Raw genomic sequence first — 13,889 nt, 5'->3', positions numbered from 1 at the left:
CCCCCGCGGGGCTGTGTGAACTGACCAGACTGTGTGACGAGCCCGGCTCAGCAGGCTGGCTTCGCTGGTCGTGTGCTTACTGTGTGCCAGGCACTGTGCACAGTAATTACTACTAAATACTTCGTCCGCACAGCAAGCCCATGGGATGGGATTTTACTGCGATCCCCTGGTAATAGCTGGAGCCCAGAAAGGCTGAGTGACTTGCCTGAGGCCACACCGCCACAGAGATCTGGGAGGTTGCTCCTGGTCCTTGTTCATAACTGCTGACAGTCTGTCCCTGGGGGTGTCTGCAGATCTCACGGCCCCCCATGTGGGCTCAGCCCTCGCCCCTGGCCTTCCTGCCAACCGCCAGCCCCTCGCCACTTTCAGGCCTTCACATGGGCTCCCCCTGCCGGTCAGCTGTTCTGGTGCCCTGGTGGCTGCTGGTGATTCCTCTCAGGGAGTGCCACACCCCCGGGCAGTGCAGCACCAGCGCCAGCGTGTGGGGTGCTTTCCTGCCTCTTTGTGTCACCAGCCAGTGACCACCGCTGCGAGCTTTCTTAGCTGGTGAATGATTGTTTTCATTTGAGGGATATCTGCAGCTCCTTAGAAAGAAAAACAAACTATCAGCAGGGTTCTTTGGGTTCACAAGTAACAAAGGTGCCTGAGCCAACACAAGCAATTATTCAGGCACTGTGAGGACTCGGCTGGATCTCGGGAGACTAGGGTGGGGGAGGGTCTTCAGGCAGGGCGGGGCTGACACACTCCTCCTCTGTCCACTGTCTCTTTTCTACACAACCAGCTTTGTCCTTTTTTAAAAAGATTCATTTATTTATGTATACAAGAGCCGGAGTGGAGGCCAGAGGTGTGGGGGTGAGAGGATTCCCCAGAGACAGAGTGGGGAGCAGAACAGGCAGATGCACTGAAACACACTGCTGAGGGGAGCAGCGGGGAGACAGGAGGTCTTCTGTGCCCGGTGGGTCCCTCCCTGGATGGAGACCGAGCTGGTGCTGCAGTGGCTGGCCATAGCTCGATGGCTCTGTGTCTTTAACAGAGGAGGTGCCACCAGGGAGGGCCCTAACCAGCTTTGTCCTTTTTCACTGTCTTTCGAGATGTCTGTTTCTACCACTCAGAGACTCCTTACTCTTCCTGTGTAGGGTCCAATATTAAAATCTGGAGGGAGAGACTGTATCCCCTTAGCTTGGGCTTGGGGTCTGCCCTTGCCCTTGGTGGCCAGAGGGATCATGGGTAGCCCCTGGGGAGGGTGGGCTTCTCCCCGGAGAGGGGCTGGGCGATTAATCCGGTGGGCTTGATTCCCCAGCTAGATGTGTAAGTGACACTGGGTTTTGGTCTCAGGAGGGCTGTGCTGCCCAGTTGCAAATTAGAAAATGGTGCTCATCACACTGGTGAGCTGGGCAGGGCCTGGATTTCAGTGCCCGCAGGCTGGAGCCGACCTCGACTGCTCGTGGCTTCAGCTGTCAGTGATGGGTCCGGTCTAATCTGGCAAAAAGTGTTAGCTATAAACCGTACAAACAAGCGCAGCGACAATTACAGTGTCGTTACCACGGCGACAGGCGCCTGCCCCGTGGCGCCATCACTTGATGACACCAGCCTTGCTTTGCTGAAGGCCCACTGTGCGCCAGGCACTGTGTTCGGCGGCTCCCAAGAGGCTTAATCTTCTTCCACTTTTTCCCCTACTGAGGCAAACTCAGCGCCAGGAGCACACCCACGGCCCCGCAGGTGCAACCTTGCGCCTCTGCCGCCTGCTCAGTCAGGGTCGGTGGGCGCAGCGCCACAGGGCATCCTCTGCGTGCCAGCCAGGGCTTCCCAGGAACCCCTCACCCCGCCTCTCTCCGCAGGGCGTGAACCTGTCCGGGGGTCAGAAGCAGCGTGTGAGCCTGGCACGGGCCGTGTACTGCAACTCCGACGTCTACCTCTTCGACGACCCCCTCTCAGCGGTGGACGCCCACGTGGGGAAGCACATATTCGAGAACGTGATCGGGCCCAAGGGGATGCTGAAGAGCAAGGTAGCTGCGGGGGGCGGGTGTGGCTGTCTTGCTCTTGAGCTTGGCATGTGGCCGCTCAGGGATCTTTCCCTCTTCTGGCTGTCTACACGCCGGCTGGTGCGTGTTTCTAGTGCACACACCTCTCTCAGGGTCCTGGGGCCACCGCACCCCTTGGCCAAAGATGGCCTCTCCCTGACCGCCTGGCAGCCCTACCCCACCCCCTAGGGGCATGTGGCCCCCCCTGACCTGCCAAGGTGGCTGTGGGCCAAGGGAAGGAGGTTCAGAGCAGAGAGCCCCAGCACCTTGACTTCACAGCTCCCTGTCTTGATATTTTTCTGTTTGATATTGAGGGGAAACTCAGGCAAAGTGAGGGGAAGTCCTGAGTGTTTCTTCCTAATTTAATAAAACAGCACACGTCACGGGTGCTTCAGAAAAGCAGGAGGAACCATCAGTACTTGTAAATCTGTAAAGGTTTCTGTTTCCTTTAAGACTTTTTGCTGTGTAAGCAGCCCCTGACCAGTGGTGAGCTTTCCCACGGACGCCACAGAAAGTCGGTGTGGGCATAATTGAAAATTTTTCAGAACAGTATTTTTTAAGTTGTTAAAGCGATACAATAGGTCTGTAGGAACACAACCTGGGTAACGACAAAAAAGCAACAATGGCCCTCCCTGGTGGCACAGGGGGTTAAAGCGCAGCAGTGAGAAGCTAAAGCCACTTCCGCATGAGTTCGATCCCCGCCTGCCCCGGAGGTGACCACAGGGCGTAGCAGACCTCTCCTGACCTACCCATTGCTCCCCTCAGCAGTGTACTTCATCCATCTGCCTGTTCTGCTCCCCGCTCTGTCTCTGGTGAATCCTCTCACCCTCCGCATCTCTGGTCTGTACCCCAGTTCTGTACAAATAAATAAATAAATCTTTAAAAAACAACAACAACGAACAATCACCCCTCTCACCCTGCGCCCCAGACGTTCTCTGGAGAGCAGGACCAGTGCACCTGGCCAGCTGCACCTGCCTTGTGTGGCCTCGCCCAGGGTGCTGCCAGTATTGTCTTTTTTATTTTTTAAAAGATTTATTTATTTATACACACAGAACTGGGGTACAGGCCAGAGGTGCAGGGGTGAGAGGATTCATCAGAGACAATGGGGAGCAGAACAGGCAGATCAATGAAGTACACTGCCGAGGGGAGCAGCGGGATGACAGGAGGGGTCTGCCGCGCCATGTGGGTCACCCCCTGGCCAGGGATGGGGCTCGGGCCACAGTGGCTATGATGGCTGATAGCACCAAGACTTAACCCTGATGAGCCAGCAGAGAGGCCCCGTGGCCTATGGAACACCGTCCACTGCGTCCCCTGCAGGTGGAGCTCTGACAGGACACCGCCCTGGCGTCCGATCGTGGCTGCGCTCACGCCGCAGTGACAGGCTGAGCCGGAGCGTCTAGCGTCCCCGAGGCTAAAAATGTTGAGCAGTCCCCCTGGAGGAAAGGCTCTACCAGGGCCCACGTCTCACGCATGCCCTCCAGGGCCTTTAGTACTGATAAAGCGAACAGGAACTGCATTTCCTGGGGCGCTTCTACTTACAAAAAAACAAAAAACAAGCCCCGAGCTGCTGTTCGCTGTTGGGGGCAGGGCTCTTACTCATCCCCACCTGCTTTCACCCTCCCTCAGCCCATAGGCTTTTGCCCTCCAGTCATCCCTGATGGTCTCTCCCCAGTCCCTTCCAGCACACACTGGGCTTTCCTGGCGCTCACTTCTTGCCGCTGGGCTCCAGGGCACAGATGCGTGTGGGCTCCCGCGTGGGGGACAAATGCCCTTCGGGGTTGGGGCGTTGCCCGCACGTGGCCCCGCAGGGCGCTGGCACTGCCCTCCGCTCCGCACGCGCCGACCCCCATTCCGCTTGCCCGCAGACACGGCTCCTGGTCACTCACGGCATCAGCTACCTGCCTCACGTGGACGTCATCATCGTCATGAGCGGCGGCAAGATCTCGGAGATGGGCTCCTACCAGGAGCTGCTGGCGCGCGACGGGGCCTTCGCCGAGTTCCTGCGCACCTACGCCAGCGCCGAGCAGGAGCAGCATCCGCAGGACACAGGTAGGTCCGTGGCCCCGGGGGGCCGCCGCTCCCCAGGACTCTCCGGGAGGGCTGCGTCACCCCTTCGCGCTGCACTAAGGGTCCCTGGCTCACAGCCAGGCGGGCAGCCGTGGCCACGGTCCCCCTGCTCCAGCGATGTGGCTTTGGGCCTCTTGCGCTGCAGGCCCCTGAGACAGACAAATACAGGGACCGTGATAACTGTCGTCACCCTGGCTCCTGGCAGGTGATGAGGAGCCAGTGACAGATGTGGGGAGGCGGTGACAACCCAGAACAGTGTGGGAGTCCTGCGGCGAGGTTCCGCAAGGACTGGGCGAGGGGCAGGTTGGCAGGACCTGGGTTCAAAGCCCAGCTGCTGTCTTACCAGCACAGGTCCCCAGGCCCGCTGCAGACCCTCTGAGCCTCAGTTTCCTCACTGTAAAGCAGCGGATAACAGAACCGGCCTGCTGGCTCTAGGCGGATGTTCCGTGTGCTGAGTCACCGGAGCGCACCGTGTGGTGCCTGGCAGCTGCTGCGACAGCCCTGGGGAGCGGGGGCCCTGCACCCGCACCCCGGCTCGCTGTCTCCCAGCAGCCAGGCCAAGCCCGGCCGGCCCAGGGCTCTGGACCATCTTGGGGTTTCCCTTTGAGACCTGGGCAGCGACCTCACCTGGTGCCTGAAGCCAGTGTGGGGAGACTTCTCAGAATTCTGCCTCTCAACAGTGGTATAAAATTCAAGGGACTCACTAACAAGCTTCTCAGACTGCCTGGTGTTGTGCGGGTCAGAGGCACGTCTCGGATTCTGCCCGCCTCCCTCCCGAGAGCGCTGACCTCCATTAACATGCAGGGGGAGCGCACATCTGATGCCTTTTCTGCTTTAGTTTCAGCTGTTGCTAAAGAGCAGCACTAAGCAGGTCACCACCAGCCGTGGCCCTGCAGCTGATCACTGGCTCCCGGCGCCCTGGGGCTGACTGTCCCTCATCCAGCCCCCAGACACACTGTCCTGGGGTCTGCAGGGCCCAGGGGAGTCTCCCTGGGCAGGTCTGCCCTGGGCCCGCCTGTAAACGGAGTGCCAGAGTGCATGGCCTCTTGTCACCGGCTTCGCTGACGTGGCGGGCTTTTCCCAGGTCACGGGGCGGGTGGCGTGTGTCAGCGCTCCATTCCTCCCCGTGAGCTGTGTGCGGACACGCCACGTCCCGGTTACCCATCCGTGGGCCGAGGAGCGGCTGGGCTGTTTCCACCTCTTGGCGTTTTCTTTTGCCTCGGAGCCCCCTGGCCTCGACGCCCCCTGGCCTCAACCTGTCCACACGTCCGTGCTCTGGCATGTGCAGGGTGCTGCCTTGATTAAGTCCGGCCTGCTCGGGCTGCATCTTCTTTCCTTGGTCTCGAGTCCAGCCAAGGTCCCGTGACAGGTCAGGGCAACTCTGATCACTGTATTTCACCAGCCCTCTTGATTGACCATACCTGGATAAAAATAACCCTCTCTGCTCTCTGAATGGCTGTTACTCTTTCTCCCAGAACAAAGCCTCTCTCGTGCTCCCCTTTCTGGCCAGGTGAGCGGGGATCGTCCACAAACTCTATTGACCACAGGTGGGGTTTTACCTTTCCCTCCCTCCTCGTGGCACAGCCAGAGCAGTGTACGCAGGACGTGTGCGTGGTGGTATGAGTTCTCATCCACCACCCTGGCACCCCGTGGGCCTCCCCAGTTCAGCCATCTAGCCTCTGCCCGGCAGGACATAGAGCTCCTCGGCCCGGGAGTCTCAGGCCAAGCTCTCTCCTTCTGCCGCTCGGAGGGGCCCACGCGGAAGGCCTGGCACCAGGCCCTTGTCTGTTCAGCTGTAGGTCTGAAAGCGCCAGGGACCTTGAATTTGTTTTAACCACATGTTTGGCGCCTCCTAGAGGAAATTTCTGGCCTTGACCGATGGTTGGGGTCCTTCTTGGCACCCCCAGGCTGAAGCAGGAGAGAGGTTGGGGGAGAGGCATCTTTCTTGTAAGGGAAAGGGGAGACATCATGGGAGCTAAGCTTGAAATGGGGGAGGGTTACTGCCCCTCCCCCCAGGGATAGTCACTCTTAAGATTTCTAGGGATAGGAAGCTTTTTGTGGTGGCAAGGAACTTTACAAATTGACTCATCCAACATTTTGTAGGAAGCTAAACCCTAGATGCGCCTTTCAGCAGGGAATCTTTGCGCCCGGAGGTCGTTGGGCCACTTCTGGAGACGGTACTGCTGGGTGTCCGGGTGGGAGGTGATCGGAGACGCTGTTTCTACCCTGCCTTCCTTCCCCCCAGGAGCAGAGAAATGTCAGCTCACAAGGTCAGCAGGGCCCAGGGTGAGAACCCCGCGCGCTGGGACTCCGCCTGCCCGTGGTCCCCTTGTAACCTGGGGGACGACCTTTACGCTCGAGCCGTCATTCAACCTCAGGGCTAGTTTTTTTCCTTTTTTCAGTGCGTTGCCCATTTTTCTTTGCCAGTAGTTAAATCAGCAGGAGCTCATCGCAGACAGTTGCTAAGCGCAGGGAAGTGCGGAGAGCCAGGAGAAGGAACGTCCTTCCGTCCCCCCACGAACCCTGCCAGCCCGCGTGCGCACACATGCTCCCTGTGCGAGTTTGGCCTCTCTCCCGCCTCCCTCTCTTCCATTCCTTTCTGAATATGGGTCACAAGCACATTCCCACATTATGGAACCCCGCGTCAGCGCCGAGCGCTGCTGGAGAGGCGTCCTGCAGACAGCACATTCCTTTCGGCTGCCCTCAGTGGTCAGGCTTCTTCCTCTTTTGAGTATGAAGAACTTTCAGGTTGGGTGAGACAGCCGATCAATTCCGTTTTTGGTCAAAAAATGAGGCGTTGACTGTAGAGCAGCCTGTCTGCTGGCCCTCACCCAAGCAGAGTTCCAGAACCGTCTTGAAAAGAAGCAGGGAGCCTCTGGGTGCTGACGTGCCCCTCGCCGGCTGGTCGCCCAGCCAGGCAGCACTTCTGTGACTCGAGGCCGGCGTGGCTGCGGCTCGGCCTCAGCCCGCTCACCCACGGAGTGAGGCCGTTCGTCTCTTTGCTGCAAAGGAAAATTAATCTTTCATTGCATTTAGTGTTCCCCTCCCCACCTCTCACTGGCCTCCCCTTACCCAGCGTCACTTTCCCTTCCACAGTGACTGCTCCCTGGCAGGAAGCTCTGGGCCTGCTCCTCGGTTTATTGTCTCTCTCTCTCCCTCCCGCCTTGCGAGTTAGCTCAGAGGGGGGCACTTGCTCACCTCTGTGCCCCCAGTGCTGAGCACACTGCATGGCACAGATGGACACTCAGTAAACAGGCTGCGGCTCTTTGGGCCGCGCATGTGCAAGTCTGGGTGTTGGGCTCCTTGCGTGGCGCAAATCCCCCAGGCTGGGAGAAAACGTAGCCGACTTCTCTGCGGGCTGGTGAGAGACCAGCTCTGTGGTCTCTGTGGTAGGTGCCAGGATGCCCCCCGCTGGCAGTGGCCGGTCAGCTCGGGTTGTTTTCTGGGCTGTTCCCGCCTGGCAGGTGTGTCCCGAGCGCCTGAGTGTGCCTGGGACGCCTGGTAACTGAGCGGCAGCGTGCCCCTCTTGTGAACCCCACATGGCCAGCCGAGGCCCACATGCTAAAAATAGGGTGGTGGATAAGACCTGATCTCTGATCTTCAGAACTCAGTCTGATGGAGGAGAGACATGCGGTTATCAAGGACATCATGACATTGAACATCTTGGGGGGGGGGCTATGAGACCCCTGGAAAGGGGTGACATCCTGGGAGGCCCATGGTACCCCTAGCTGCACCAATTACCGTCTCTCCCCCTTTTCTGCAGTCCTTGTATCGTCGGCCTTTAGAGCTGAGCTCCATGGGGCCCAGCCCCTCTCGTGGGTAACATCTGTCCTTGAACCCGAGGCTACGGACTTGAGCTGAGGCCTGTGCTCCATCCCAGGGGCCCTGCCCACCCACAGTAATTCCTTGTTCCTTTTCTTCTACTGCCCTGGAAATGGGTGTCGAGACAGACCACAGATCTGCATTTTCCTAGCTCTGTTTATCTTCAAACACTTAAGAGTAGGCCCTCCCTGGTGGCGCAGCGGGTTAGGACGCAACACTGCAAGCTGGCCGCAGCCACTTCAGTGCGAATTTGATCCCCAACCCACAGGGCGCGGAAGCCCACTCCTGACCCGCCCCTGCCCCCCTCAGCAGTGTACTTTGTCAGTCTGCCTGTTCTGTACCCCACTCTGTCTCTGGTGAAACCTCTCACCACCCCTGCACCCCAGTTCGGTATGCATAAAAAAAAACTCATAAAAAAAAACACTTAAGTGTTATGACTTTCAGAGAAAAGGGCTGGTCTCACTCAGCATGCTTGCCAGGGATCCAGGAGCTGGATGGGGAAACTGAGGCACAGACACAGCAGGCCCCGTAACCATCCCTGTCCCTAACCCTAAGAGAAGACATCTGATCCATTCCCTTTGGGCATTAACTGGGGAGCTGGGAGGAGGGGTGTTTTGGCCTGACTCTGAACACACTGTTGGCTCTTGTGAATCCCCAGGTGGCAGAGTGGTGGACGAGGAGGAGGAAGGTCAGTGGCCCTGGGTTAGAGCTGGCTGCGCTTAGAGAATGAGGCTCTCGGCCTGGCCCTGCCGCGGCATGCCCGGGAGGGGCCTGGAGCGCCCGCCTTCCCGCTGCTTCCTTCAGTCAGCCAGCACCTAGGGGCACCTGCTCCGGGCCAGGCTGGACACCGCCAAGACCTGTGCAGGGTCGGGCACTGGATGGATGGAGCCCGCGTAGCAGGGGAGGCCTGAGACAGGTGTGGGCTGGCAGGTTCCAGCGCCTGAGGCTGCCTGTCTCCCTCCAGCCTCACAGCTGCAGCAGGTGGTGCCGGGGCCCCTCCGCTCCTGCCTGCCACACCCAGCAGTGTGTGGCAGGGGCGGCGGGGCCAGACAGGGCTCTTTGGGGGCCACAGAAGCCCACCTTGGCCACTGAGGCCACAAGGCTATTCCCCGGGAGGACACCAGGTAGCTCAGGAGTCGAAGGCAGACCTGGACGCGCAGAACTCAGGACAGGTGTCTCAGGGAGTCAGACTCCTTCAGGGCAGGCTGGTCCTTGTAGGGTCCAGAGGGAGGGGTGCTGAGGGCACCTTGGTCAGGTTTCCCCTTGGCTAAGGGAAACCGGGGCGCCTCGGCAGAAGCACTTGCCTAGACTGGGGAGAGGGTGCAGGCGCCACGTCCTCGCGTCGCCTCCGAGGACTCAACCTCTCCCCTTGCAGGGAAGAACTTTCCAGCTGCTGCAGTTGGCGCTCGGCCTGCCGTGGGCTGCTGGGCAGAGGAGAGAGGCAGCAGGAGGCCGCTGGGGGAGGGGGGGCGCCTGCCGAGCGAGCCGCAGGAGGGCTGGGCCCCCAGAGAGGCAGGGGCGCCCAGCTGGGCGCGCTCGCGGGACAGTTGTCTCGGGGAATGTTTTGAGCAGCAGAGAAGAGAAGGTCCAGGTCAGGTCGGCTCCCTGGTGCTGTGCGTGCGCATGAGCCTGGCTGCAGCGGCCTCACCCCTGCGCTCGCCAGGCTTAGTCCCTGCGTAGTCACCGACATTGGGATGCGAGTGGGCGTTACCGGGAGTGTTTTAACGGCGGCTCAGTCCTGGCTGCCCTCGCTCCCTCCTGTGAACGACGTCTGACGCGCACGTGGCGGTGGTGTCCCCCTGGCCCGCGTCCTTACTGGCCGCTGCCCACACCTCGCCCTGCTGCCCTGTCACGCCCATGTCGCGCCTTGAGTCCCAGAGAGGGGCGCCCCTCCCCGGGGGCACACAGCCGGAAGTTCAGGAACGGCTGCGTCCTGGTTCACAGCTGCGCACCCCAGCGCCGGCCGCTGCGCCCCCGCCCCGCCCCCCTTCTGTTCCTCCCGGGGTGCCTCCTTGGCTCGCGTGACCTGGTTCGTCAGCGTGTTCCCGGCCACCAGCTGTTCCCTGACTGTTCTCCTGGGGTCGCCCTCCAGAGCCTGCTCTGCTTCTCCTGAAGGCCAGCAGGGAGGACGTGAGGGCAGAGTGGACTAATGACAGTGTGTTCCTGAGTTGTTAAGGGGGACGCTAAAGCTGATAAAATACTTCAGCCCAGCCCAGCAGACGGCGCTCGATCAGTGCGGCCTTCGTGGTGGAGGCCTGGCGCTGGTGGGCGCCCGCTGGGCGGGGCGCAGGTACCGGCTGGCGTAGCCTCGTCTTTGAAATGTCGAAAGGTGTCTTTCTGGGACACAGCCGGCACCCCAGGGGCCCCCTCCCTGGGCCCTCAGGCACTCATGCGATCCAGCCACCTAAGGGTTAACCCAGGGCCCTGCTGGGAGCCTCTGAGACACCCCTGTTGGCTGATACCCTTGCAAAATTGGTTGTTCCTTATTTACTCTGGTATCATTCCCGCTTGGGGTGCCTGGGGGCCACCTGCCTTTCCCCTGCATGGTTCCTTGCACCCTGACCCTCGAGCCTGAGCTGGCGCCGCAGGCTGCCGGCACATGAGCTGGGTTGAGCTTCCGCAGCTGGCACAGCACACCTGCTCAGGCCCTGTGTTCTGCTGGCGGGGACGTCCCTTAACCAGGACGGGAGCTTGCCCAGAGAGCTGCACCCCAGCCCAAAGCCTTCGCATGGCCCCACAACTCTGGCCTTGCCGGTCTGAGCTTCCTGGCAGCCATGTTGCCTGCCGTCTCCTCCCAGAGTGACCACTACCCTCGTCTTGGCTTTGGTGTCTGGCTCTTGAAACCACGATTCCCCTTTCTCTCTCTGGCCGGGTCAGCAGGCCCCAGCGCTCCAGGGAAGGAGGCGAAGCAGATGGAGAATGGCATGCTGGTGACAGACACCTCCGGGAAGCAGCTGCAGAGGTAAGGGCAGGGAGGAGGCCTCAGGGTTCCCCAGGCTGTGCGTGTCCCCTGCCTGGGGGACCAGAGCGAGCACCAGACACCCGCAGGCCTGCAGCTCCCCAGGGTCACAGGTGGCACGGGCTCTCTGCCTCGCCCCTGGAGTCCTTGGGGACCTCACTTGGCAGAGCTGCTAGGCTGAAAGTGAGAGCCTGGCCCGTTCCCGCCAGGTGGCCCGTCTCACGCTGGCCTCAGGGTCAGCCCTCTGCCCGCATGCCGGGCTCTCCAGCTCCCTACACGGTGGGGATCTGCCCGGCCTCTCTCTCTCGCTGCCACACACACAGGATACACATGGGCACACGGACACATAGGAGCACGTGCACATGAAGGACACCGCACACGCGTGCGCGCGCACACACACACACACACTTTGTTGCTCCCACACTCACAAGTCCCCAGGGAAAGGGGCTTCCTGGAGATGTTTCCGTGCTGAGCGACAGGACATGTGCTTGTCTGTGACAGTGTCCGCAAGCTGGCGGCCAGGGCGGCAAGGAATGCTTCTCAGTCCCCCTGAAGGAGCAGCGCTCCTGCGGGCCCTGGGGCAGACCTCCCTCCCGGGTGGGCAGAGACGCACTGCCGGCTGCCCGGCTGCCTGGCGGGGCGCCCGCCTCCCCGGGGCGCCGCCTGACCCCGTGCGCCTGGCTTTCCCCAGACAGCTCAGCAACTCCTCCTCCTACAGCGGAGATGTCAGCCGGCACCACAACAGCACGTCCGAGCTGCAGAAGGCCGGGGCCAAGGAGGAGGAGACCTGGAAGCTGATGGAGGCGGACAAGGCCCAGACAGGCCAGGTGAGCCGCCCTCCTGTCCTCTGGCGCGCCCATCAAGGCCCCGTTGGAAATGCTGGAAGCCGAGGCCGGCGAGCCGGCGTGGCGCCCAGGAACGATGGGCCAGGGCTTGAGCCCAGGGGCGGGACCCCAGGCACGGCAGTCTGTTGGCATCCTGGGCACTGCTGGCGAGGGCCCCGCCACCTGGCATGGCTCCAGGCTGGCCTGGGCACGGGCTCCATGACAGCAAAGGCTCCGTTGGGAAGATTGCTTGCCACTTCTCAGCCCTCACGATGAGGTCGGTGGGCAGGTGGTCTCCATCCTGCCTGTCCCGGCCCTCCAGGCTGAGGCGCAGCACGTCTGCCGCCCGAGCTCTGACTTGGGAAGAACCTCCTCCCTCTCCGCTCCACGGGGCACAGGCCTCGCCGTTGCTGCTCCTGCCTCTGCAGACGCGGGTGGGCGGGCAGGTGTGGGCGGGGTTGGGCCCGGCGGGGCGTCCTGTACACCGCGTCCTCTCCCCTGGCGTCCAGGTCAAGCTGTCCGTGTACTGGGACTACATGAAGGCCATCGGACTCTTCATCTCCTTCCTCAGCATCTTCCTCTTCTTGTGCAACCACGTGGCCGCCCTGGCCTCCAACTACTGGCTCAGCCTCTGGACCGACGACCCCATCGTCAACGGGACGCAGCAGCACACTCGAGTCCGGCTGGGCGTGTTCGGAGCCCTGGGCATTTCGCAAGGTGAGGACCTCTCCTCCGTGGCCTCCCCGACCGCCTGATGGGGGCACTTGGAACGGCTTCGGGGTCTGCTGACCGACTTGGGTCTCCCCACTCGTCAGGGCTTTAGCGGTCCCCCAAACCAAGCCTACCCCACATGAATGGCACCCATGGTGTGGTAGACATTCAGGTGTGCAGAAGGAATACCGTGTTCCAGGTGGCTCCCAGAGGTAAGGGCGGGGAGCAGGGCCCAGTGCACCGTGCACAGGCGAGGAATGTTGAGGTGCAGGTCGCCTGGCATGTTAATGAGCAAGGACCCTCTGCTCTGTGGCTCCATCGGGTGACGGGGCTTCTGAGACATCTCTCTTGTGGGCTTCTCCCCGCTGTGTGAGTGGGACCACGTTGACCCTAGTAGGTCCAGTGCTGCCCCCAGGGCCATTTGGCAATGTCCGCAGGTGCTTTCGGTTATCACAAGCTCAGAGCAGAGGCGGGGGCTGCGGGCAGCTAGAGACTAGCTAGACATTCAGTGCTGCACAGCGCCACCCCACTGCAGCGGACAACCTCTGCGGCCTGCCATGCGCCCCGAAGCCCTCCCACGAGCCTTCAACTGAGGTGTCTGGGCACCAGCTTGGTTCTGAAACAGTTTCAGGGGTTTCAGATTTGCAACAACCGCAGGAGGTAGGAGATCGTGTTTGGCATATTTTAAAGGTACATTAACGAAAGCCCAGAGAGGTTAAGTAAAGTGCCCACCGCCACACAGCTTGCATGGCGGAGCTGACAGTCAGCGAGGCGGTCTGACTCGGGCCATGCGCTTCACCACCACGCGCCACAGGACGGGAGCTGCGTGTCCACGTGCCCCTGTGCCCCTGGCCCGCTCGCCTGCCCACACGTTCACGGCAGCTGGCATGTGCGCGGTGTGTCACTGTGTGCACTCAGCACTCGTGGGCGTTTCCTGCACCCAGCGTGTCGCCAGCAGGCTCTTTACCTCCAGCAGGGCTGCGAGGGGTGGTCCCCACTTTCCAGGGGGCGGTTTGGCGCCTGGCGGAAGGCCCGTTGCTGGTAAATGGCGGGAGCGGCAGTGCTGGTCCCAGCCTGTCTCTTCGGCCCCCGCCGCTGTGTTTCCTCCTTGATCAAGGCGCCTTTCACTGCCTGGGAAATCTCTTCTCTGCCGAGAGTGGGCGTCCACATGGGTCATTAGCAGACGCGCAGATGTCCCATGGTCTTCGGAGGGTGGCTTTGGGAAAAGAAAGCTGAGGGCAGACATGGATTTCCTGACTTTTTCAGCCTCACAAGCTCCCTGCTCGTAGGGCCAGGTACTGTGGCCTCTGAAGGATACGCGAAGGTGGGGGTGTCCAGAAAGGGTGTGATGGTCACCGGGGCCCCACAGCGGTGGGGTCTGTTCTAGAGCACAGCTGTGCTGTCCAGTATGGTGGCCACTAGCCAGCGGTGGCCATTGGAATTAGATAAGCCGCTGCTTATTGAAGCGGTGACTCAGCGGCGCGC

General features: G+C 61.1%; 1 protein-coding gene across 1 annotated transcript in view; it reads left to right on the top strand.

The window, feature by feature from the left end:
• ABCC1 (ATP-binding cassette, sub-family C (CFTR/MRP), member 1) overlaps positions 1-13,889 on the top strand; it is a 69,504-nt gene that overhangs the window by 42,438 nt on the left and 13,177 nt on the right. The window contains exons 18-24 of the mRNA XM_012731654.1: positions 1,336-1,456; positions 1,839-2,006; positions 3,887-4,070; positions 8,569-8,598; positions 10,788-10,872; positions 11,561-11,696; positions 12,203-12,410. Of these exons, the coding sequence (XP_012587108.1) occupies positions 1,336-1,456; positions 1,839-2,006; positions 3,887-4,070; positions 8,569-8,598; positions 10,788-10,872; positions 11,561-11,696; positions 12,203-12,410 (932 nt within the window). The remainder of the gene's footprint in view (positions 1-1,335; positions 1,457-1,838; positions 2,007-3,886; positions 4,071-8,568; positions 8,599-10,787; positions 10,873-11,560; positions 11,697-12,202; positions 12,411-13,889) is intronic.

The sequence above is a fragment of the Condylura cristata genome, unplaced genomic scaffold, assembly GCF_000260355.1.
Source record: "Condylura cristata isolate star-nosed mole 26May11 unplaced genomic scaffold, ConCri1.0 scaffold00032, whole genome shotgun sequence".
Lineage (NCBI taxonomy): Eukaryota > Metazoa > Chordata > Mammalia > Eulipotyphla > Talpidae > Condylura > Condylura cristata.
Note: the sequence above shows the minus strand (reverse complement) of the source record. Positions and strands in the feature narration are given on the sequence as shown.